The 24,499-nt window shown below is 41.7% G+C and overlaps 1 protein-coding gene across 6 annotated transcripts; it reads right to left on the bottom strand.

Moving 5' to 3' along the window:
• SLC25A48 (solute carrier family 25 member 48) lies at positions 1 to 22,862 on the bottom strand. 6 transcript variants are annotated; one of them, XM_082211697.1, is made up of 9 exons: positions 22,579 to 22,613; positions 19,189 to 19,274; positions 13,853 to 13,896; positions 10,279 to 10,350; positions 8,908 to 9,160; positions 7,393 to 7,653; positions 4,270 to 4,403; positions 1,810 to 1,936; positions 1 to 502 (listed from the first exon to the last, which is right to left on the bottom strand). In XM_082211697.1, exons 5-8 carry the CDS (start codon positions 9,137 to 9,139, stop codon positions 1,817 to 1,819), a joined length of 747 nt encoding a protein of 248 aa, XP_082067823.1. In that variant the 5' UTR covers positions 9,140 to 9,160; positions 10,279 to 10,350; positions 13,853 to 13,896; positions 19,189 to 19,274; positions 22,579 to 22,613; the 3' UTR covers positions 1 to 502; positions 1,810 to 1,816. The 6 variants fall into 6 exon arrangements, with proteins under 6 accessions (XP_082067823.1, XP_082067820.1, XP_082067819.1 ...); XM_082211694.1 differs by lacking the exon at positions 19,189 to 19,274 and having other exon boundaries at positions 1,798 to 1,936; positions 22,579 to 22,862; XM_082211693.1 differs by lacking the exon at positions 19,189 to 19,274 and having other exon boundaries at positions 22,579 to 22,862.
• Between the last annotated feature and the right edge of the window lie 1,637 nt (positions 22,863 to 24,499).

The raw sequence follows: 24,499 nt of genomic DNA, 5'->3' as shown, positions 1-24,499 counted from the left end.
AATGCTTAAACTCTTCATGAGGTTATTACATTCTTTCTTGTCTTACAATGGATAAAGTATCTAGTCACATGGCAACAAACAGGAAGACAGTTTGAGTACACGGGAATATATTTTCTTTGATTCTTCAAGGACCACAATTAACTACTTACTGATGGTGCTAGAAAGTGACATCTGTGGTCGTTTCCCAGCAGAACAAGTTGCACTCTTACTTCACCAATAAATGTTTTTTATCATTGCCAGACAACCATGTGCATGTTAAAATTGCTTTTGTCTTTAGAACAAAACATTTAGAAGAGAGAGGATTTGAATGAGAATTCAGCTGATCCATCCTCGAAACTCTTCAGTCCATGTACCATATCAAAAACCACTCATCGTGAACAGAACATTCTCGGATGAAATTTCTTCACTTCATATTCCATGTTGGTAAAATCAAGTTTCTGATCAAGGCCGTGCAGTTGATTTGGTTCAGGAAGTGAAAGCAATGGTCAAGTACAGAAGTTCCCTTAGGATCAAAAGAAACAGTCATCAGAAAAGCAATCCCACAAGCTGCCTACATACAGCAACATTTTGAGGACATTGGCATTGTACCAATTTTTGGAATTCCTGCATCATCTCTGGTTGAACTGGTTGTGAATGTTTAAGAGCTTATAAAGCTTAAACTAGTTTCTTGGAACAGCCAAAACCAACTTCCAGAAACATGGCCAATATTCTTGCAACAGATCTACTGGATGGGCCCGTTCTGAGTAAGCTACTCCCATGACCAGAACTATGCTGTGTCAGGCTGGGTGAGACCCATCTGGAACTCTGGACAGGTGCTACCAGTCAGTGTAGACAATAGGTAGGTAAGACCACTGTTCTGACACTATGGCTATTTGGGTTTTGCTTCCTCCACTACAGTATTTTTTATTTATTTTTACTTCTGCAAAGATTGGGATTCTCTCATGCCAGCCGATACTGCCCTCTTGTGTGTGCACAGTGCAGTTTTAGCTATATAAAGAATGGTGCTTCTGTCTGAAAATGAGGGAATGGTGGACTTAGTGGCAAAAATCCGACACAAAGGTTAAGGGGTCGAAGGATCTGTCAATTTTAGTTCTCTCCATATCTCATTTTCAAATCTTAAATTACATTCTCCACATTTTCCAGCAATTTGAGATTTTAAAAAAAGAAATCCTCACAAAAAGTCAATTTTCATGCAAATTTCTCCGAATTAAAATATTTTTATATGTAGTTCTGACCAATGTACCATTTTTTGTAAGCAATTTCCCCTACTGTAATGCATTTTTGATGTAATTTTCACTAATATTTTCATGTTATGCATACTTTCCCCTAATATATGTATTGCTGTAAATATTGTTTGGGTGAAGAACTGCATCACAAATTTCAGAGTACTGCAAATGTGTGTCTTGGTTCATATATTGCTTCAAAAAGTGCATATTTGGTAGATTTGACTTTACATAAGTGCTAAACTGAATTTCTCCTCCATTCCTAGCCGATCTGGTTCATTTAAAGTCTAATCTTATGCACACATGCCTAGAAGTAAACTTCAATGAGTTGAATGAGACTCATTCTCAAGGCAGACCATGCAGGAATACAACTTTAATTGGTTTTACATTGATTTTAATGTGCTGGAGAGCATTCAAGTCTGTGATGGATTTTAACAATTATGTGAAGGTATTTTTAACTGGTTTAAGTGGAAATTGCCTTCAAATAAATATATGCAGCATCACTGTCTACCTTGGTGTTGCAATAATTCCCTAGCTGTATAGACAGAAAAGGCATGAAATCTCGAAACACTGCCATGCAGCTGACCTGGAATTCAAGGATTTGCTTCTGCTTGTTCTCTTAGAGCTTTGAGTGAAAGTTCATATCCAAGAAACATGGCAGCACTCATTGGGAATCCTCGCACAGCATTCACTGTAAGGCCCCTGAAAAAGACCTGTTCAGAACAAAGAAGGAAAGTTTACATCAAAAGAGCTTATCAATTTGTATTTTGGACATAACAGAATTGGGATAGGACCTAACAAATGGGAATTAGACATCAGGAGACTCTGGTTTTCTCCAGAGTCTCCATGTTCTCCATGTTCTAAAAGGATTGTGATAACTGATAAATGACCAGGGCCGGATTTAGGTTTGATGAGGCCCTAAGCTCCTGAAGGTAATGGGGCCCTTTATATGTCTAGCTGTCCTTTGTCAACAACAAATTGTCACTGTTTTTTGTGTTGAATATATGCTATATGGTAATTTATGGACCTAATATACACAACAGAAAACACTGTTTCTGTATGTAGGTTTTATTTTATTTGTTTTTTATCCAGTTTTCTTTTTCTTTAAGAAATTTTGGGGCCCCCAAAAGAGTGGGGCTTTAAGTTATAGCTTGTTTAGCTTATACGTAAATCCAGCACTGTAAATGACCCCCCCTCCTCTGCAGCCTCCGAGTCTGAACAGCAATCCATCTCAGACTCTTCCTACTCACTAAACCCTGTCACTTCTCCTGTTGCTGACACCTCCTCCTCCCCCCAGACTACTCCTTCTTCCTCTGACCACTCATTGCTGTTCCACCACCAATCCCCTGTCTCTGAGCCTTCCTCCCCATGTGGTTCTGTTGGGGGTTTCCTGGCTGGTGCCTTCCACAAATCTTCTGCATCCAGCCAGTCCATGACAATGGATTTCAGGAGACTATTTCCTCGCATGTCTGTCCTTCTCGCTGATGGTTTTCTCTTTTGTGCTTTTATGTTTCTAGGCATAGAGCCAAAAGGAATTTGAACAAGGTTGTCCCCCCCCCCCAAGTGATTTATTTTTTAAAAGATGATTTTTAAATATATATATATTTGAAATGGATACAAGGACTGGTCAGTGAGCAGTGTTGTGTCCAGGTTACTTTAGGGAAGCTTTTAATATTTGATGAATTATTGTATTTTAATATTTTGCTGGAAGCTGCCCAGGGTGGCTGGGGATGGGTGGGGTATAAATAATAAATTATTATTTAATAAATTAAACAAATCAATATTCCACCCCTCATCATAAGTGATCACAGGGAAAGTCACAACAGTATAAAACGCAATATGAAAATTACATTTAAAAACATATCAGCACCCCCATCCGTCATATGGATCTCAGATATTCAGAAGGCCTATCCGAAAGACTGGGGAAAGGGAACTGTCTTCACCTGGCACTGGAAAATAAATAAATTAGGCACTAGCAAACTTCAGAAGGAGAAGTTTCCACAATTGGGATGCCATATAGACAACAAGGAGTTGTCTGGGGTGATATTTTTCCCACTGATGATATCTGTTTATACAGCTGTGGGTGGCTGCAGGCAATATAAATTGGCAGTGGGAATATTCATGGCAGCATCCTAAGGCTGATAAGCTGAGATAAACAGGATGATGATGATTGAGGTAAGTGCTGAGATAGCAGGATTTAATCATCTATAAGCAAGTGCTGATTTATTGGTACTGACATTCCACGTGCCTGCTTCCCTCATCACAAAATGAGGATAATTCATATTGACCAGTTACAGATGGGTAGCCGTGTTGGTCTGCCATAGTCAAAATAAAAAAATTCCTTCCTGTAGCACCTTAAAGACCAACTAAGTTAGTTCTTGGTATAAGCTTTCGTGTGCATGCAGTGTATCTGAAGAAGTGTGCATGCACACGAAAGCTTATACCAAGAACTAACTTAGTTGGTCTTTAAGGTGCTACAGGAAGGAATTTTTTCATATTGACCAGAACAACTAGCTAGCCTTGTTTAGTGGTTTCTTATCAGTTATAAACAGCTCCATGATCAACAATGGTTAATGAGCAAAAATTCAAGCCGTAATTCTTTAGTTTGCATGATTTTCAAGTGGCATGAGGCAACATTTTTCACTTGGCAAAATAATGTCTGTAAAAATTATGGTCCATGGGAATGGGCAATGTGCAGTCTGCCACCACAGCTTGGCCAGTAATATTATTAATTACCTACCCCCCGACCCCCACCCAAAGGTCCTATAGTGAGTTACAGCAAATAAAACACCATGTTAAAAACAGCTTACAATCATAGAAATAAGGTGGGCCCTGAAAATAAAAAAAATGGGTAGGCCCCATTTACTGGAGGCAGAAGATGGTTATCATGGATATTCAAGGCCATTTGGACTTGAATTCCATTTCTTCATTATGCATAACTGTACTAGTTAAGTTGTAAATAAGGGCTGCTATGGGGACAATAGACCCACATGCAACTTGTTACCAAAACCTATTTCCTGATATTTAGTATTTTGATAGTGCTTACTTTTAGACCTTCACTGTGGTAACTTTGGGAGATACAGTCAATGACTCCTCTGTATTTGTTCAAATAAACCCCGTCAGCTTGAAGGCGACTCTTGACAACATCCATAGGAGTGGCTGTTCCCCAAGATATTGCTCCTATGAGAAAAGGGGAAAGTATTATATATGAATACAAAAGGTCTTCTGAGCACCTTCAGCGAAGAGAATGGTAGTTGTCTTTAGGAGTCAAGCTATAAAAAATATGCTAGAATATGAAATGTAACTTAAGATTGGTAGCTAATGGTACTTGGCTTGCTTGTCTAAATACAACATGCTCATTGTTTGTTGAATGGCAGATGGGTGTACTTTTACTTAATAACAAATATATCCACTTCTGAAGTGGCCCTAGCTTGCCATTTAAAATTACCTCTTCTGCTTCAGACAAGCTTGTCAACGTTTCTTGCTACAGCAGGGAAGTAAGACACTTCAGGAAGTAGATTTTGACCTATTTTATTCAATGACTTATTCTGCCCCCGTTCTCCTAAGTGTTTCTCTGTTCAGTACTAAAAAGAGGTGACATTTAAGAACTGCAGAGTTTTGAATGTAGTATTTGTTGTGAAATGTTAATGCACTACAGTTTCATAAATATGGATTGCTTGCTGTAGTTAAATCTGGGGCTTTTCACATTGGGCTAAATGTGTTTTTACAGGACAGTGACTTGAGATGGTGTCAGTGTTGTGAAATACTAGAGCAGACATAGGAAAACTCCAGATGTTTGAGACTAAAATTCCCATCATCCCTAGCTAACAGGACCAGTGGTCAGGGATGGTGGGAATTGTAGTCTCATACATCTGGAGGGCCGGAGTTTGCCTATGCCTGTTCTAGAGGTCCTCTTCTTGTTAACTGGCAACTACTTTGTCTTCAAGTGAGATGGTGCTAATGTGCTGGAATTGTCACTTAGCTTTCTTACTTCAGCTGGGCTTCTGTTCTTCAGTAACAGAGAGCCAACAGCGGAGTAAACTATATTTTCTAAGTAAAATGATGCTCCATCCTTCTACAGAAATTACCAGGGTGGTTTACAATGAAAGATCCATGCTCATAAAAATGCATAGGAAGGAATTCAATGCCAGCTTGCCAGATGGAACAATCCTTGCTCTCTGCTGTTCTGGGATTTTCCCTCAAAGCTCAAGCTTCCCCCCAAAACCACTCTGGCTGATCAGAAGACCCCCCCCCCCATCTCTCATGGTGGAGAGGAGAGAAGGATTGTTCCTTCTGGCAAGCGGAAATGCTTGCACTGGCAGAATGTTGAGAAGAGCGAAATGTTGAATTCCTACCACTGTATTCCATGTAAACCACTTTTTTTATTGGGTTTTATAAACAAGAATAATAATATACAAATAAGCATACCAAGTTTCCTCATGTCATTTGTATATCACAAAAACAGCACAATAAATGTGGGAAAATATCTAAAACATATGTTTCATTATTGGTGATCAATGTATAAATTCTTGGTTTATGAATTGGTTTAAACAATTAGAAAAAGAAGAAAAAAATTAAGGGGGAAGTGGGGGAGTGGGAGTGGTGAGTGGTTATGCTTCTATTATTCTACTTAGCGTGTGTGAGGGGTTGTGTCAGCGTTACTTGTATGGGTTCTATTATTGTCCACTTGTTGTATTTCCTTGGTGGTGAGAGAGGTTGGGTGTGGCTAAGGGTTTGGGTAGTTGTCTTTGGTTGGCTGTAGTGAGAATTGTTTTTGTGTGTGAGTGGGGTGTGAGTATGTATTTTTTAATCAGGTTAGCCAGATTGATTTGTATGCTGTCAGGGGATTCTTCTTGTTGTCTTGTTGGGCTGTGTATGTGATAAAGGGGAACCAAACCGGGGTGAAGGCGTCTTCTTCTATTTGTCCCCATGTCAGTTTCGGGGTATTGGTTAGCTTTTCTAATAAGGCTGTTTCCCATACTATTTGATACCAATGGTCCATGTTTACTCCTGACAGGTCTCTCCAGTGTCTGGCCATGATGTTTCTGGCTGCTGAGAGTAGGTGGGTTATGAGCTCTTTATGATGTGAGTGGGCATTATTATCTTGGAAGATGTTTAGTAGGGCCAGTTCTGGGGTGACTTCTAATACTTGCTTAGTTATTTCACATATTTCTTGTATGATTGATGTCCAGATTTTGGGACATTTCCACCACATATGGCGGTATGTTCCTGTGGAGGTGCACACTCTCCAGCATTTTGGTGAGGTTCCTGGGCGTATTAGCATCAGTTTCCATGGTGTTAGGTACCATCTGTAAGTGAGTTTCAGGGTGAGTCCTTTCCTTATCGCTGATACGGATTTAAAGGGAGGTTTAGACCACATTCTAGTCCATTGGGTGGGGTTAATCTCATAGTCTATGTTGTCCTCCCATTGTTTTTTAATTACATCAAGGGGGTCTGTGGGGTTTTGGAGCAGTAGTTTGTATATTGTGGAGACCATTCCTTTGCCGTGTCCCTTTGTTGTTAGAAGGAGGTTTTCGAAGTAACCATGTAAACCACTTTGAGCTGTGGCTGATTAAGCAGTATAGAAATCCAACTAAATTATTGGACTTAGGCAGGCACCAAGCAGATGAGTGAGACTGAGCTAGCTCATTCTTAAGGGGAGATGAGCTTGGCTTGGCTGGTGGACTCAAGGTGTCAGTCAGATGTCAGCTTCTTCTGACTGTGTGCCCTGTTTTCGTCACCTTTTCTCTTCCGTTCCACTGTGACTCTACTGCTCAAAAGGCATGTGCCACCAAGTGGAAGGAGGCAGCCAGCCAGGCACCTCATTGCCTTGTGCAACATCAGCCACAGCACACAGCTGCTAAATTATGCAACTGGCCAGTGCATTGTACAGTAATAACAGATTTTTCTGGGCCTCTCCCTGCACAGTATGCATGTTTGTATAATAGATAAGCACATTAAAGCTTTTCAAAATACTGATGGCAATCCTAGGAGCAACTTATGTGAAAAATAAATGAAATATGTCTTCAATTTAAAACACTTCTAGGGCTACCGCTAACACTGCCACCACTACAGAAAAAAGCATGTTAGGAATGAATAAATGAGCTCAAATTTAATCAAGCCTCTAGACACCATCATTTCTGGTGAAGGAGAACAGAGATGGACATACCTGCAATGCCACCGGCCATCCACACAGAAAAGGGACTCGGAGAAAGGCATCCATCTGGAGTGATCCATCCGCAAAGTAACGTGTAAGGGATGAAGTATAAGCAATATCCTGGAATATCCCTCAGAATCATGGCAGAAGAACCGCGGTACAATCCCCCTAAACCCTCCTGCCGAAGGATCATGCCAACACAGTGAACTGGACCTCTGTAAGCAGTCTCTACTGAAAAGCCAGCCGCTCTGTGCTTCAGGTTTAGGTTGGCTGCTGGAGCAAGGAAAAACATGCTTAGTATCAAGTTACCTAGTATTCTTCAGAACATCGCTTTCCATGTCTGTTTCCTTTATGTTCCTTCTTTTGTTTTGACAATCTCTGTCTGACTAAAAGCTGCTATGGAAGTTTTAAAGCAGAGGTTGGCTGGCCACAAGTCATGGATTATTTAGCTGCCATTCCTACATTGCTGGGGGTTGGACTAGATTATCCTCAGGGTCACTTCCAACTCTATGATTCTTCCCAGGTGGTTCTGGGAAGGTGGGGGGCACCTTACCTACAAACCCAGTGCTGGCTCTGGTGCTTGGGATTGCAATTTAAGGTCCAAACAACTTTCATATTTAAAAGTGTTTGATCCAGCTGCTCTTGTTTTGAATAAAAAGTATCTGCACTGCAGAACCTTAATCTGGAACCTGCTCCCATTCTGGTTCTATTCCAACTTTTGCTGCCAATTATCCTTTCCTGGTCTGCCTTTTGCCCCTGAAACTGCTCTCTAAAATACAACTGGTCAGATTAAGTGCTAATCACACTAATTTAAACATGTGACTAACGCGATGCGGTTTGCCTGTAGTTTTGGGAACATCCCTCTGTAATATTACACTGGGAGAAAACTGACAGCAATGGCAAAAAAAGGAGGAAGGAAAATTGCCTGCAGCTTTGATGGTAATCTTTTCATTTCAACAACAGCTCACTTTTCAAAATGAGCTGTACAATACATTCAGATTTTCTTTATCATACTCATGTTCTGGCCTTAACAGCTTATAAAAAACCTGTTGTTTTCTATTTGTTTTCTGCTTTAATAAATAAAACAATACTGTGGCAGATACTGTTTTTTGCTTGTGTAGTTCTCTGTAGCTCAAAGCTTGGAAATTAAAGAGCAAGAGAAATTCTCCACTCATATCAGAGCCTCACAATATCGCTTCTATCCACTGTATGATTTCCATCACATAATTTGAGGTCAGGACTCTGAAGAATCTTTGCACCTTCATGCGGCGAACTATTTATCCATCTGCAATTAGAAGCATTTTAAACTTTTTTGGTCCATAAATAAGAGTTGTATTAGGTATACTTCATTCTACACATGAGAGAACACATGGTAAAGTAAAAAAATATTATATATAAGATTGAGCCATATATGTTGGTCATATCTAGTTATAACACCACTGACATATCATTATAAGTTGGGATAAAGCATAAACTAGAAACAAACACAGAAGATTAAAAAGAAATAAAAAAATGATTTTCTTTTACCTGCAATAAATATTTGTGTCTGCATCTGCAGCCTTATCTTTACCAGATCAACTGGACCACCAATTCCAACTGAAACAGCCCCTGCTGCCATGCTTGCTAAAGCCAAGTCCGCAAGTGATGGAGGATGGTGAGAATTCCCATAGCGCTGTTGGCTAATGAGCCTTTGGGTATTGCTAAATACACCGAATACCACTGAGTTGTAGATAGCAATGCTAACTAGTGGGAAAGACATTCCCTTGAAGAACCCAGCCACCTGCAGATGAAAGAAAGTTGGATGCGAATAAGAATGTGTATGATTGTTCCCTTCCAGAAAGCTTTAAAATCACCGTTTTACCCAGATAAGACAAGAATGAGGACTTTTAAAAAGCCACAACAACCTTCCTTCCTCTTGATACTGAGCAATACAAGAACAAGTGCAGCAATTGTACACGGTAACTTAATACATTTAAGAACAGCACAACTAAAATAATGACATCAAACAGCAGCAGACCCTCCAAGTGTCCATATTTTCCAGGGACATCCCTGATATACAGAGGCTGTCCTGGTTTCTGATTTGATCCCGGAATGTCCCACTTTTCCTTAGGATGTCCCTATTTTCATTGGAGAAGTGTTGGAGGGTATGTTAGGATATCTCTATTTTTGTTGGAGAAATGTTGGAGGGTTTGGAGTTCTCCGACCCCTGAGCCGTTGGAAGGCAATCCTGTACAGGGAAGCTTTTTAAAATGTTTAATGTTTTATTGCATTTTTGTATATGTTGGAAGCTGCTCAGAGTGGCTGGGGCAACCCAGTAAGATGTGTGGGGTATAAATAGTAAAATTATCATTATGGAATGGGACGTCCCTCTTTTCATTGGAGAAATGTTGGAGGGTATGCAGCAGTGGAGCTATAACACTGTTAAGACCCAGGATGAAAAGCATATCTCCAACAAAAAATCTTTTTACCTGATATTGCAAACTTGACAGTGTGTGGGACAATCACACTTTCTTAGGGAAGGAACTGTCCAATCTGGGTGCTGCCACCAAGAAGGCCCTGTCTCAAGTCACCACAGAATGGGCCATGTTGGTTAGCAGAATCATGAGCCAGTTGCCTTACATGAAATTAAACCATTGATCCATTTAGTGTTGTATATTCCAAGGACAGTTTCAGCACCTGGTATGTCCTGCTTGGGTCAAACGCTGCTCGGCACCCTTTTTTGGCACTCTGATCACCAACACTGCTGCTTGCCACTAACACCCACCAGCAGCTATGGCTGCCACGGTGAGCAGGTGGGTAGGGGAGACACTAGCAGGATAGGATCAGAGGCTGCTATGCTGAGGGCCTCTTCAAATCTAGAGTTGTCATGGTGTATTCTGACAAAAAATATATACTTACAGCTTCATTCCTGTAGACAGTGAGAACACATTTAAATGTGTTTCCATAGCCTTGTCCAGCTTGTAAGCGAGTCTGCAGAAGAACACAATTATGAAATTAAACAGAAAGAAATGTGTTTCCAATTAATCGAGAGCACATGCTTTACAAACAATGTCCACTTTTATTTGACTATAATTCTTGCTTTGTTCCAAAGAAAAATCAGGGCAACAAATCATGCTCTCTGTCCCGTCTATGCATTACCAGAAGCAGTTCTAACCACAATGTGATATCTAAAGCCCCTATTGTCAACATATTTTGAATGTAGGAATTACCGTATTTACTACCACCACTATTTCTATAGAGCCCTTCATCTGAGGAACACAGGACAGTTTACAATATAAAAGATTTATATACTGCTACATTGTAGGATAAAACTATTTATTTTTGGCAAAAGAGAGTACAAAAATTTGGGAGGATCCTTATACAGATTCATCAGTATGGGAAATAGCATTTAAATTCTTTATAGAATACCAGGCTAACTACTGCCTTACCAGAAAGTAAAAGAGAGGGAGGGAGGGAGACAGCACATGTGGGACTTAGCACAATCTTTTACTTTTTCACTTCTTTATTTTATTATTTGCTTGGTTAATTATACTATATCATTTAACAGATTTGTTACTCAAGGACTCATCAAAAACTAGTGTGCTGGACTGCACTTAAGTGTCTCTGTCTGGCTTTAAGCGAAAGCTGAATCCCATACTTACCCATACACAGACCCAAACCATAACAGCAATCTGGTTTAGCTACATTAAAATCCAGGTCATGCTTCCTTAAGCTACCTTCCAAATTCCTTTTATTCACTGACCATCACATCAATTTCTTGTTCACTGAAATCAGCCCTCTGGCTGGCAGATCTCTCATGGGGTTTAAAGTTTTGTCAAAGTACTCCCTCTGAGCACGGCCTACATGGCTTACTTGTTAATTTGAAGAGACCTGATGTACTGGAACATAATCCACATTCAATGCACCAAGCTATTCCTCACGGCTCCCCATTCTCACCCCCCTATTCTTCAGGATGCGCCTTTGCTATGCTCATCAGTAAATACTGAATTACTCTATGACTCCACTTCTCCATTCACCATTTAAGACCTTTCCCTTCCCCCCACTGATTTGGAAATGCAACAAAGCTGCCTCGTTGCTATTCCCCTGCTGCATCCAGATCCAAGGGCAAAGAAGGTGCCAGCTTGACAGTTGTCTTTTAAGCCTTGAAAGATGCGTTGCTTGTTTCTTGGCTGTGCTGAAGCAAATGTAGGAAACGTAGCAAAAATGTTCCCACAAGACCTATTGTCGGCTCGCGGCACGCACTACCAGCAGCGACAGTATGAAACAATCCATTTGCCAGAACTGGAAGGCACATATTCCTTCGACGCTTGCTTCATGGACGGCACAACAAATTGTAAACACACAAATGTGATTAGTGCTCTGGCACAGCAACAACAGGAAGGAGGGGGGGAGAGCATTCAGCCAAGCACTGTACTTTGACGCCTCTCGCTTTCAAGCCCTCCAAGCATGCACAGCCACAACCCTGTTGATGGGAAGACAGCACTTGCTACATGCTGGAACAGTCTCCTGCAATATCCTGGCCCTGACAACAGGCAGCATCTTCTGCATCGTAAAATGGACAAGGCTGTAAACCAAGGTTGGAGCAGACTCCCAGTCTCAGGGCCGAGTCTCACATGGACAATCAGGGCTTCTTTGCAACCTACAGCGCCATTCGTGTGCATTCAAGGGCTCCGTGGGTTGCAGCATGGCAAATCCATGGTAGAATGTTCACAGTGGCATGCTGAATCAGGAGCTGAACTCTGGTGGTGGTTTCTGCACTCACAGTGGCTTCTCTTTAGATATCTTCAGTGCTTTTTTCTGGGGGGGACGCAGGAGTACACATGCCCCTAAACATTTTGTGAATCTTTGTACTTTTGTCCATTTACTGTATTTATTTTTCCCAATTTGAACTATGAAATGGTGATTTTCTTGAGTCAAAATGAGAGTACCCCTAAACATTTTTTAAGAAAAAAAAAGCACTGGATATCTTCAAGCCACGGAAACAAACACACAAATGTAGGCCATCTCTAGAAGAATCTCCCAAATGGAGCAGCTACCAGTTTCCTATAACATGGACCTTCATCTCTGACTCACATTACAGAAACCCTTTTTGCCCTTTTTATTATGCCCTTAGAAATAATTGCATCCACCCATTGTTAAGATCGCAGAAGGGAAGGATATCTCTTGCAAAGATCTGTTTTTTTTTTGTCTGATGTAGAGAGGTACATATATTTATCCTTTAGAACTTTACAGATTTGTGTAACAAAACTTAAAGGGGGAATGGGAAATGATTGATCCTGTAGAGGTCGGGTAGTAGAAATGTAAACCACTATTAGTAGTAGTATTCTTGTTGTTACTAATTTTATGTGTATAGTGACTGCTCGCTAAACACAATAAATCGAACTGAACATTGCAGAAACAGGACAAAAAAGGCATATGGGCTCCCCCCCCCCCGGCATAAAGCATACAGACACCAGCAACTTACTTCTTTACTGTATGATACTAAACTTCCTGCCAATTATAGCTAGGATTTGCCATTTTTAAATTAGTCCTGCTTCTGTGAATTAACAGCAGGGGAAAAAAAATAAGCAGGTAAAATGTGGAGAAAACTTCACTGATATTTCTGTGACTTCTCTGAAGTTAAGACATAAGAGCAGGGTCAGTGAAAAGGTGGCAACCCTAAACACAACTATGGGGGTGTTTCATGCATTTGTGAAATGCTGCCCCAGGCTTTCCACATGACCCAGAAAGCCATCTGTGGACAAATGCCAGCTCTCTCAGCCTGAAGCAAGATGAACACCACACCCCATAGTCGCCTTTGACTGGAATTAACCGTCCAGGGGTCCTTTTACACACACACACACACACACACACACACACACACACTGTTGCACAGTACCTCAATCTCTGAACGGTGTGCAAGATTCTTACTACGTATCTCACTACAAAGAGTACCCATGTTATCTGTAACATGATCTCTTTCTGTTTTGTATACAGTGGTACCTCGGGTTAAGAACTTAATTTGTTCTGGAGGTCCATTCTTAACCTGAAACTGTTCTTAACCTGAGGTACCACTTTAGCTAATGGGGCCTCCCACTGCCGCCGCACTGCTAGAGCACAATTTCTGTTCTCATCCTGAAGCAAAGTTCTTAACCCGAGGTTAGTGGAGTCTGTAACCTGAAGCGTCTGTAACCCAAGATATACTATGTAGGAATGAAAAAATGTCTGTTACTAATGATTGATCATAGCATGTAACAATGTAACAATCAGGTTCTGTAGTTGTGGTCAGCTAGGCATGAAGAGCAGGTTCGTACAGTGTGTGCAAAAGCAGGGAAAAGCCTACAAGCAAAACTTCTCAGAAAGCATGAGAAAAGAGGAGCAAGGCTTCCCCAAAATGGAGCAGTTTGTGCAGAAAGAGACCAACAGTTATGTGCAGAAAGAAGACTTCCCTTTAATACTAAACTGATTTCAGAACAACCACAACACTATTTACCTTTACTGTGTCCAGAGGATGTCCCACAATTACAGCAGCAGCTCCTGGAGATTAAAATAAAACAACTGAATAAAAAACAAGTCATTAAAAAAAAACACGTATCTTGTTGTTTACCTCAAAGCATGGCCGGGGGGGGGGGCTGCCATCTGAACAAACGACAAACCTCTCTGTTTTGTAAATTCCTAGTCAGCTCCCACCAGCATAATTATGCAAGCTGAGAAAACAATGTGAACCATAGATGGTCGCTGCATAAGCACCCCGGAGGAATTGCTTGTCAGTATAAATCCGTACTTTCTCTGGACGAGGCTGGGGTGTAAGTGGACTGGATAAAAGGGTTCCTCTGCCCAGTTCTGCCACCATCTGTCTGCAGAGTGATGCCCCATCTCTAGCACAGAGCCACCCTTCTGCCCACCAAACAGGTGGGTGAAAGTGCTGCTGGTGGGTTCCCCATTGGCAGAAGGCAACACAAAGCTCTGGAATAGATCTCAGGCCAGCCCCACTGCTGCCACATGATAGCATAGGGTCCAGTCTGGGTCCATTCCCTGTGTCATCTCCAGACTGGTGCAGCAATCAGCCTTCCCTTCACCCTTGACACCATGCTCAGTGGGGCTGTGGATGCAGCAATGGCCCCACCACTCTGTTAAGCCTTGCCAGGATTAGAGTTGCATCCTGAGCTGGCAATTTCCAACCTGTGTGTCAGAACATAATAAGGGCTTCTTTTTCCAGGGAGAACTCACAGGAACTCAGTTCTGGCACCTCTCAGAAGAATGAGGGAGGGGTTCATGGTGAGTTCTGGCACCTCTTTTTCTAGAAAAATATTCCTGAGCGCAATCGTTTGGATGCCATGAAAAATACATGAATGAAATAACTACAGACCATCAGCTGAAGTTAAATATTGTCTATTTTCAGTTCACCTATCCAGACGGTACTTTCCCTATGAGGAATTATGTAGCCCATAACCCTCCACAACTTGTGCTAAAAGTGATCTACAGAATGTATTTGGAAAGATTCTCTGAAGCTTTCTTTCACAAGTCAGGATGTGTTGAAAACTTTACCCTTAACATTGATTTTTACATCCAATTGATTGTTCACCCGATTTGAGATCAAGATGACTCAAAATTGCCAGGAGACATTTAGAATACAGACAAATAATTAAACATACTATGGATAAGACGTGCATAACATGCATACAGAAATTAAGTTTTCAGATTTCTCTCATGGAGAAAATAAATGACAGTTTTGTGTAGATTTTTTGTTTTTGTTTTTTACTTACTTGGGAGCATTTCTGAGAGTTTTTCAATAAGACAGTAGTTGTGCAAGAGGAGGAGGCTGCCAAATCTGAGCTAACACTCTCAACTCTTACCCACCTGTTTCTCATTCAGCAGGAAAATATCTAATGCATCATCATCGTCATCTGTGAAGTAAGGTGCCAGGAGAGGATTTTGCTCCTAGGGAGGCTTTTAAGTACAATATTGACGAGGATCCCAATTGTTACCATGCTATTTGGTTCGGTTAACATTGAAACCAATGTAATTGGTAAACCAATGTAAATAAACGGGGCAGGAATTTGCCTACCAATTTGAAACCAATTAGTTTGATCAGCTTTATTGGCAACTATTATTGGAAACCATCTGGAAACCGTTTCCTGTTTTAGGGTGGTATTCAACTAAGTTTTACTCAGAGTAAACCCACTGAAATGAATGAACATCACAGATTTAGCCCATTAATTTCAGTATTCTGAGTAAAATTTAGTTCCACCCTTTGTCTCTTTCTTTTCAGGGATTCCCTTCTAGTTACTTTCAGTCAGAGAAAGCTACCTATACTTTCCTGCACCAAAGGTGTGTTTCTTTTAGCACATACCAAGGTGGAGTCAAATATACTGTTAACTTTTCTGAGCGAGTGCTATGACAAAACTTATTTAAGTATACAGATGAGGAAATGAACATTCTTGTCTTTGGTCATTAGCCAGGTAAGTCACAGATGATGTACTGACAACCAATCTATAGGACAAGTTTGAACCCATCAGTATTTGCGGTTGTTATTCTCAAGCTGAGATATCTGGCAGCTACAGCTTAGCTGTTAGATGAAAAGACAAGCAATTAGCACCTTGGCATTTTGGCTTGCTTTCCACCAAGGATCTAAATATTGCCAATGTTTCGAAACTGTTAGGCCTGTATCCAATATAGCGCTGCATAACCATCCTGTCAGCACAAGGATTTCCACTTGCGCAATGGTGCTTTCCCTTTTTTCCTCCCCCTATATGCCCCCTAAATCTGTTCTGGGATTTCCCCCCAATGCTCCAGAACAGATTTTTGGGGGAGGGCACAGGGCATACACAGGAGGTGTGGGAAGAGAGAGGGGGGAAAATCCTTGCACCAATGGGACAATGCAGAGGGCTGGACTGGATGACTCCAACTCTACAATTCTATGATTCTATGACAGCTACCCAGAGGTGTAGGAAGGTCAGGTGGTACCTGGTGGGAAATTTTTTTTGTCATGCCCCCCACATTGATTGGGGTTTTTTTGCCTGCAAAAATGGTTTTACGTTATTCATATTTTCTTACAAAGGAATGTGGATTCTGAGCCTCTGATAACAAGTACGCAACTATGGACAGATACTTAAAGCTACAGGATGGATTGTGTTTTGGCTTGTGTTATTGTATTTATATTTAGTGTTTATTTATTTAATAAAAATTATTGTAAAAAACCTGCAAAGTGGTTTACCAAAACAAAAAACAAAAAAACACCACAGCAATAATATCAAGAAAAATGAACAATCCTACTTTAAAACACACAAAAGCTGAAATATTAAGATTAAAATTACTTCAACTTCCTAAGCATCTAGGTATGCTTGCCTAAAGAAGAATGCTTTTAGCAGGTGCCCCGAAAAGAGTCTAGCAAAGGCACGTGCTTTGTTGAAATTTCAGCCTTCATGACATAGGAAAAAGGCTGAGTTTACAGCTATTTCGTGGAGGAGGGTCAAGATATTAACTGATATGCATGAAATTTCATATGTAGCTATATAATCCCTAGTGTAGTGAGATAAGACCTTTGGAGCAGGCATTTTAAAAAGAAAAGTGTTTTTTTTTATGAACCGCCCTAGTAGGGCAGTAATTGTTCCTTGATAATTTGTCACCCCTCTTCATGATGGCCCCCCCCCTTTCCTACGGCCCTGCAGCTACCTAGCACTACATGGGATACAAGCCTTAGGTTCCAAACTTAATCAATAGTTGCTCTCTCTATGCAAGAATTGTGTTCTGTTTATCTATTAGAAACATAGGGAAGTTGCCTTATAATGAATCTAACCCATGGCCCATCTAGCTCAAGACTGTCTATTCTGACTGGCAATGGCATTCCAAGGTGTCAGGCACAAGCCTTTTCCATCCCTACATAGAGACACCAGGGATTGGACCTGGTGTTTCCTGCGTCCAGGACAGATGCTCTACCACTGAGATCTTGGGTTGCATCACAAGGTGTTAATAAGATCAGTTATTGGAATTCTATTATAAGATCACTAGATCTGATCAGGCCAGGCTATCTGCCCCTCATTTCCCTTTACATCACTTGCAGAAATCACCTTATTGACCATTGGACCATCAGTCTCGCCTGCTTATAAAACTATACTTTTATCATTCGCCCAAATTTGAACAGTTACTGTTCCTTGTTATATTGTTTAAGCAAAGTCTGAGAACATGAGTAGTTCTGTACATGAAGTAACAATCTTCTTCCACCCTTTTTCTTTTTAAAAATTAATGTAAAATTGTAGGTGGAATAGAAGAGAGAATTTTGGATCCAGAATTGATCTTCCATTCTTGGAGAGCCTTTGATCCAACACAGACTCTCACTGATCGAGGTGATTTATTTTAATTTTTAGCCAAATTTCCCACCTTTCTGCTTCAAGCTTCTATACCACCTTCCATGAAGGATCCCCCAATTATCCAGAGTAGATTTTCAGGGACTGAAAGTGTTTATAAAGTACCCAGTGAATATGCACTAATGAGTGGAGATATAAATATATATACTGTAGTGCCATTCAATGGAAATTGCCTCTCCCTGTATCTATAAGAGGGAGCATTGCAAGAGTGGAACTCCATTCACAGAATTTCATGATCCAACCCATTTGTCATTTAAAAATAAAAAATCAACTCAGTGGTCCTAAGAGCTTCCTAATACGTTATCTTTTTAGCATGGTAAACATGTTGTGCCTTTACTAGAAAGATAGCATGCAAGGCAGACCATCCCTCTTTATCATGTGTACACACAGTGCAACTGGAGTTTATTTTTAGTAATGTGAGTAAACAACATTTGCCGCTAGTAAATCTTCACTAGAACTGATCCTGCGTCTACTGTAAAGGTGACAGGTCATTTACATTTTCCTTACCGTTAATTACCTTGTCATTTTACAGCTTCACAGTATAAACAACCACTACAGTGTCTGGGACTGCCACCAGACAGAATCAGCTGGAAAGGCTGGTGGCCATGAAATGTGCTCCCTTGGGAGGTAATAGCAAGACAGCAGGCTGTGCTATTTGCCAAATGAACATTTGCCCATTGAAAAACAGAAGAGGATGTTGCATGAGCATGGCACTATACACACACACATACACACAGTCATACCTTCAGATAAATATGCTTCAGGATAAGTATTTTCGGGTTGCGCTCCACGGTGACCCGGAAGTAACGGAGTTTCACCGTTTGTGCATGCACAGACAGTCAAAATGACGTCACACGCATGCGCGGAAGCAGACACGTCTTACGTTCTGTTCAGGATGCGAATAGGGCTCTGGAAAGGATCCCGTTCGCATCCCAAGGTACCACTGTGTGTGTACACACACACACACACACACACACACACACACACACACACACTATTAGGCTATAATTTGAAGACTTCCCCCTTCCTTAACTCTTTCATCAAGTGAAATATAAGAATTTTACACCTGTTACAAAAGCTATGCATCTTAGGGTAAGAAGCAATGAGAAAAATAGCCTTATTTCTCTTACTCCAAGGATTTTGCAAAGTAACTAACAGTCTCTCTTATAAGAGTTAATTAGCAAAACAAGAGACCTGGGATAGCTGGCTTTTCTATTTGCCACTTCTGTATGTATGTATGTATGTATGTATGTATTTACATGCTTTAGCTGAGATTCCTGCATTGCAGGGGGATGGACTAGATGACCAACTCTCCAATTCTATGATTCTATGATTTATATATACCACATTTTCTCCCAAGGAGCTCAAGATGGTGCACATGATTCTCCTGCTTAAGAAACTCAACAGGGTTACCAGGAACACCCCCAGTCCATCTTCCACCCCAACCTCCTTCTATGCTCACTTCTGGTAAACTAAAGGACATTGTTGCAGCCTCTTCAGGAGATCTCATACATTTTCCTGGGACACCTGCATGCCTGAACTCTTACTCTGGAAATAACAGTAAGAGGCTGTCACCTCAGGTTCTCCTGAAAGGGGTAGGATTACAATTCGGTACTATACATCTTTGCACCTCTTAAAATGCAGGAAGGCACGAACAGGCAATATCAAGAGAGCACAAGCATTAACATCATTATGAGGAACAAGCCCTGGAATTGGGTATGAGAGAGCGGGGAAGCCCATTGAAAAGCTGTTGGACCTGAGATCTAAGGCCGTCTCCAAGGCCCGAGAAGGAGGGCCAAACACTGAATGTGGCAACCCAATCTAATGAGTAGGGAAATTCCTCAAAAGAAGAAAACAAGGAAGACTGTACAGTACTCCTGTTCTTCTCTATAACTCATCTCTTCAGTGACTTAGAATCTTATGACTTGGTGGAGAGCGCCAAAGGAAGCACAAGCCACTCGCACTTCCTGTTCTCTGTTTCATTGTAATATGCGAAGCAGAAGCCTTTCATCATCCACCACCAATATGACCCTTGGGCTCCCTTCCAGCTCGACAATTCTAAGATTCAATGATCTTCCGAATGAACATATGAGGGCCTGATGAAGAGAGGAAGCTCTCACATTGCACAGGGGGGAAATATGCGCATATTCTGCCTCAGACAGTACAAAGAATCATGGGATAAGACAGACCAACCCCCTTTTTGGCTCAAAGGAGGATCAGGCTCAATGAAACTTTGCAAAGCTATCACAGACATTTCATATTTCCTTTCTGGAGAAAGCCACAAATCCCTGATACATTCCAGGAGGGTCTTACTTTGTGTCAAACTTAGAAAATACAGTAAACACAAGAACAAAGGTTCAGAAATACATTAAAGGGACCCCTGACCATTAGGTCCAGTCGTGACCGACTCTGGGGTTGCGGTGCTCATCTCGCTTTACTGACCGAGGGAGCTGGCGTACAGCTTCTAGGTCATGTGGCCAGCATGACTAAGCCACTTCTGGCGAACCAGAGCAGCGCATGGAAAAGCCGTTTACCTTTCCACTGAAGCGGTACCTATTTATCTACTTGCACTTTGACGTGCTTTCGAACTGCTAGGTTGGCAGGAGCAGGGACCGAGCAACAGGAACTCACCCCGTCACGGGGATCCGAACTGCCAACCTTCTGATTGGCAATTCCTAGGCTCTGTGGTTTAACCCACAGAACCACCCATGTCCCTTTCTCGGGAATACATTAGTCGTATCTCATTATGCTGCTTGCTACGGGGAGGCTCTTTAATCCATCAGAGGCTCCTGTCAATGGAACAAGGAGGGGAATATTGATCCCAATTTGCCCTCCCCTCTTCACCCCAATGCCACCTCTCACATGGTTCAAAGAGTCCCCCAATCCACCAGGCGGATTTGGAGGGGTGGGTGGAAGATAATGCAGGGAGAAGAGGGAATATGCAAAAATTGCTTTACTCCCTTCGTTCTGCTTACATAAGCCTTCACTGAATCAACTGTCCATTACTGGAGGGACAAAAGCCCATCCTACCCAATATGACCTTTCTACTAAAACACACACACCAGTATTTCCGATTCCTCTTAAGAACATAAGCTGCTGGTTTGTCTAGCTCAGTGTTGTCTACTGGCAGCAGCTCCCTAGGGTCTCAGGCAGGGGACATTCCCAGCCCAAACTGGAGATGGCAGGGATTGAACCTAGAAGCTTCTGCATGCAAAACAGATGCTCTGCTAGCACTGAGCTATGACTGTTCCTTTCTTCAGCTTCATCTCAAGGGCTGCAATGCATTAAGAGCTCATTAAATTGAAGCAACTTTTTGCACGACTATTCCTCCATTGAGAAAAGCACAGAAAGTATTTTTTTCCTGTCCGGAATGTTTCCTTTGGACAGTTTTACAAAAAAATAAAATTAAAAAAATCTGGCAAATTGTCTATCTGAGCTCTCAGTAGCCGTGGATGTATGGCAAATGTCACCATCGTAAACCACAAGGTGATCTCCTGGGGTGCATGTGGCTCCTGTAGTCCACGTTTTTAGAAAACAGATGAGGTTTTCCCAAATGCTTGCTCAAAGAGCTAGTAAATTCTGAGCAAAAAGGGAGCTGATGAGAGATTTTACCCATCAATGTACAGTGCAGCACATGTCACCACAAGATCCACTTTTGAATGCTTTGTGTATGTGTGGATTTACTCATGGACTGTTAGTAGCCCATTGTGGCAGGCACTGCCGTTCGATTCCCAATAGGAATCCGGAAAAACAACTGGCGTGAAGCCAGCAGAGCCCATCCATTTGCAAAAGGGGTTCTTCCATCCTGGAAGGGCTCAATCCCTTTGCAGATCTGCCTTCAGTCCAGCAGAAGCTCTCAGTTAGAGGAGGGGAAGGTGATTTTCACTTAGTTTCCCCAATTCATGCCATAGGGATGCGGGTGGCGCTGTGGTCTAAACCACTGAGCCTCTTGGGCTCGCCGATCAGAAGGTCGGGGGTTCGAATTACCCGCATTACCTCACATGGTGTTCTTGGGGGAAGGGAGTCTTCCGAGCCTCTGATGCAGTTTTTGTGGAGAAGGCTGCTGGCAGATAAATTTGGGAAATTCGCTTCCCTCTTTCTATCAACTGAAACATTCAACGAGCAGAAATCCGCTGGATCTATGAATCCAGCCCATTGGTATTTATGTTTCCCCCACATCTCCATGGCCAATTTTGATGGAGAATAGGGAGCTACATGGGAAGAGGAAATCTGAGGAAATGATCTCTTTTTTGTAGGGCCTTACAGTACCTCTGGTTCCAACTGAACAAGAAGAGTGAGGGGAGGCAATCAGCCTTTTTGTCCACGCACAGAAAACAGGCAGCAAAGTGGACTGGAAATGCTGGCAATTATCCATATTTTCTTATCAGGATTTCTAGAAAGAACTGGAGTTCATGAAGGGCAAGGGAGTGGATGAATGGTGCATTTTGACTGGCCAACATAATGTCGCAGCTGTCCAAACATTGGGCTCTGTCTTCATAGCTAATTGACTCAGGATATGCTAATAATGGTATTTCACTCAGAAGTATACTTTTTAAAAAAATCTGAACCATACATTACCTGTGGGTGTGAGTATGCTTCCTTTGACACACACAAACACAAAAACACACGCACAGGTCTTTATATCCATAACAAGTAGATAAAACTTCGGGAGGCACAAGGAATACTGCTTAATTCAGAACTTTTCTTCCAAAATTGGACATATTAACATACATGGAACACTTACACAGAATGCCATGTGTACCATCAGCCAAGCTCAGAGTTAACTAGTATTCAGCGAAATATGTGCCCCTCTGCTGATCCTTTTTCACAGCACCCCACAAGGGTCACTTACCTCCTACCCATCCAGCTACAAAATCATCCAACTGAAGGCTGCCCATAATATTATTATTATTATTTTTTAAAAAGCAGTCCTGTTCAGTTTTATTCTTGGGCAGTTTGCAGTTCACATTCAGCTCCTTTCAGCACCAAGCAAGCAACAGAAGAGAATCTGAATCTGCCTCCTTCAGCCTGTTTTTTTCCACATCCCACAGTGTCCCAGAGTGACTGCAGCAGTTTGTTTCTTTGACAACTTTCAGCAGCCACAGAACTGAAACAACTCTGATTCTAACCTCTCACACTGTGTCTCTCCCAAAGTGCCTGCAAAGCCCACAGTGACATCACACTCACCCAGTTTAAAGGGACAGTGCCACAAGAGTCAAAGGCTACAGAAACAGTCTGGATATGTTACCAATTAAATGCAAATAACTAAGTTGCTTTGTTCACATATATGTTTTTTGCTTTTGAAAAAGGGAAGTTCTCTCTCTCTCTCTCTCTCTCTCTCTCTCTCTCTCTCTGTGTGTGTGTGTGTGTGTGTGTTGGTTTGCAACCCAAAAGTACAATTGTATGGGTGGATATCAGGGCCAGATTTAGGCTTGATGAGGCCCTAAGCTACTGAAGGTAATGGGGCCCTTTATATGTCCAGCTGTCCATTGTCAACAACAAAAATTATCACTGTTTTTTCTGTTGAATATATGCTATATGGTAATTTATGGACCTAACTGTTATCTAAAGCCATTTGCACATAACAAATGTGCAAATAACAATTGCGGGGCCCATTACTTACATCATAGGAGCCTACACAACACAAAACACTGTTGCTGTATGTAGGTTTTATTTTATTTGTTTTTAATCTTATATTTTGGAAATGTACATCCAGGTTTTCCCCCCTTTTAAACCCCCCTCCCCAAGAGAGTGGGGCCCTAAGCTATAGCTTGTTTAGTTTATACGTAAATCCGGCACTGGTGGGCATATAGCTGGAGTTACATAACCTGACAGAGTATAAGAAACCCAAAGTGGCCGGCGATATTTGCGGGGATGAAATGAAAGTCATCTCACCTCCTCATCCATAGGGTGAACATTACTAAGCAGTTACAGAAACATGAGAGCACACCTGCTTCTAAAAGATCTTGACAATCTTTGACTTAAATATCCTCCTGGAAACAGAAGAACTCAAGAAGATCATCATGAATTCTCTGGATGAATAGGAAGGAAAATTTAGCCAAAAGAGAATTTAGGCTAAATAGCATTAGCTTTAACACAGATGAGTTGCTACTGCTTCATTTTGAGCTATAAAGCAATCCTGGTGGGGACCTGGGGAGGGTCTGGCACCCACCACTTCAGCTGCAGCTCTGCCAACTCCTGCTGGCCAAGGCAGAAAGTGCGAGTGGGGGACACTTCCCACCCACCCCACATTTTTTGCTGCACTAGCTCTAGGCTGGCCCAGCTGAGGAGTCTGAGGATCAGGGCTGTGGAGGGATTACAAGGATTTGGATCCAGCAGATGCAAAGCTGCCAGTGCCGTGAAACACCCTGGGTTGCTGCTAGTGGTACATTCCCACTTGGCAGGTGAAGCTTGCTTAGTGAGCCCCCTACTCCCCAGCAGCAGTGCTCTTCTCTACTGGCAGAGGCTGGTGAAGAGGCAAGTAGGCTAGGATGGGGAATACTTGCTCCTCTGTTAATACCCACCCATCCCCAGCCATCAACACTAGGAGGATTGTTGTTGATAGTCAGAAATCTACTTATGCTCTTAATTGTTTTTCCAGCAAAATGTAACGATGGACAGGAAGGTATTTCCAATAGATACTTGGTTGTGGAAGTTTGTGCCATAATCAATTCACCTTTATGTTGTCTCTTTTCTCCTTCTGCTGCAACAAAACAACCTACGTATTTCTAGAAGGAGTGCTCAGCTAATTATTTAATATTCTTATTTCCTAT

This window comes from Podarcis vaucheri (genome assembly GCF_965113315.1).
Source record: "Podarcis vaucheri genome assembly, chromosome: 2".
Lineage (NCBI taxonomy): Eukaryota > Metazoa > Chordata > Lepidosauria > Squamata > Lacertidae > Podarcis > Podarcis vaucheri.
The sequence above is the reverse complement of the archived record's forward strand: the minus strand, read 5'-3'. Positions and strand labels throughout refer to the sequence as shown.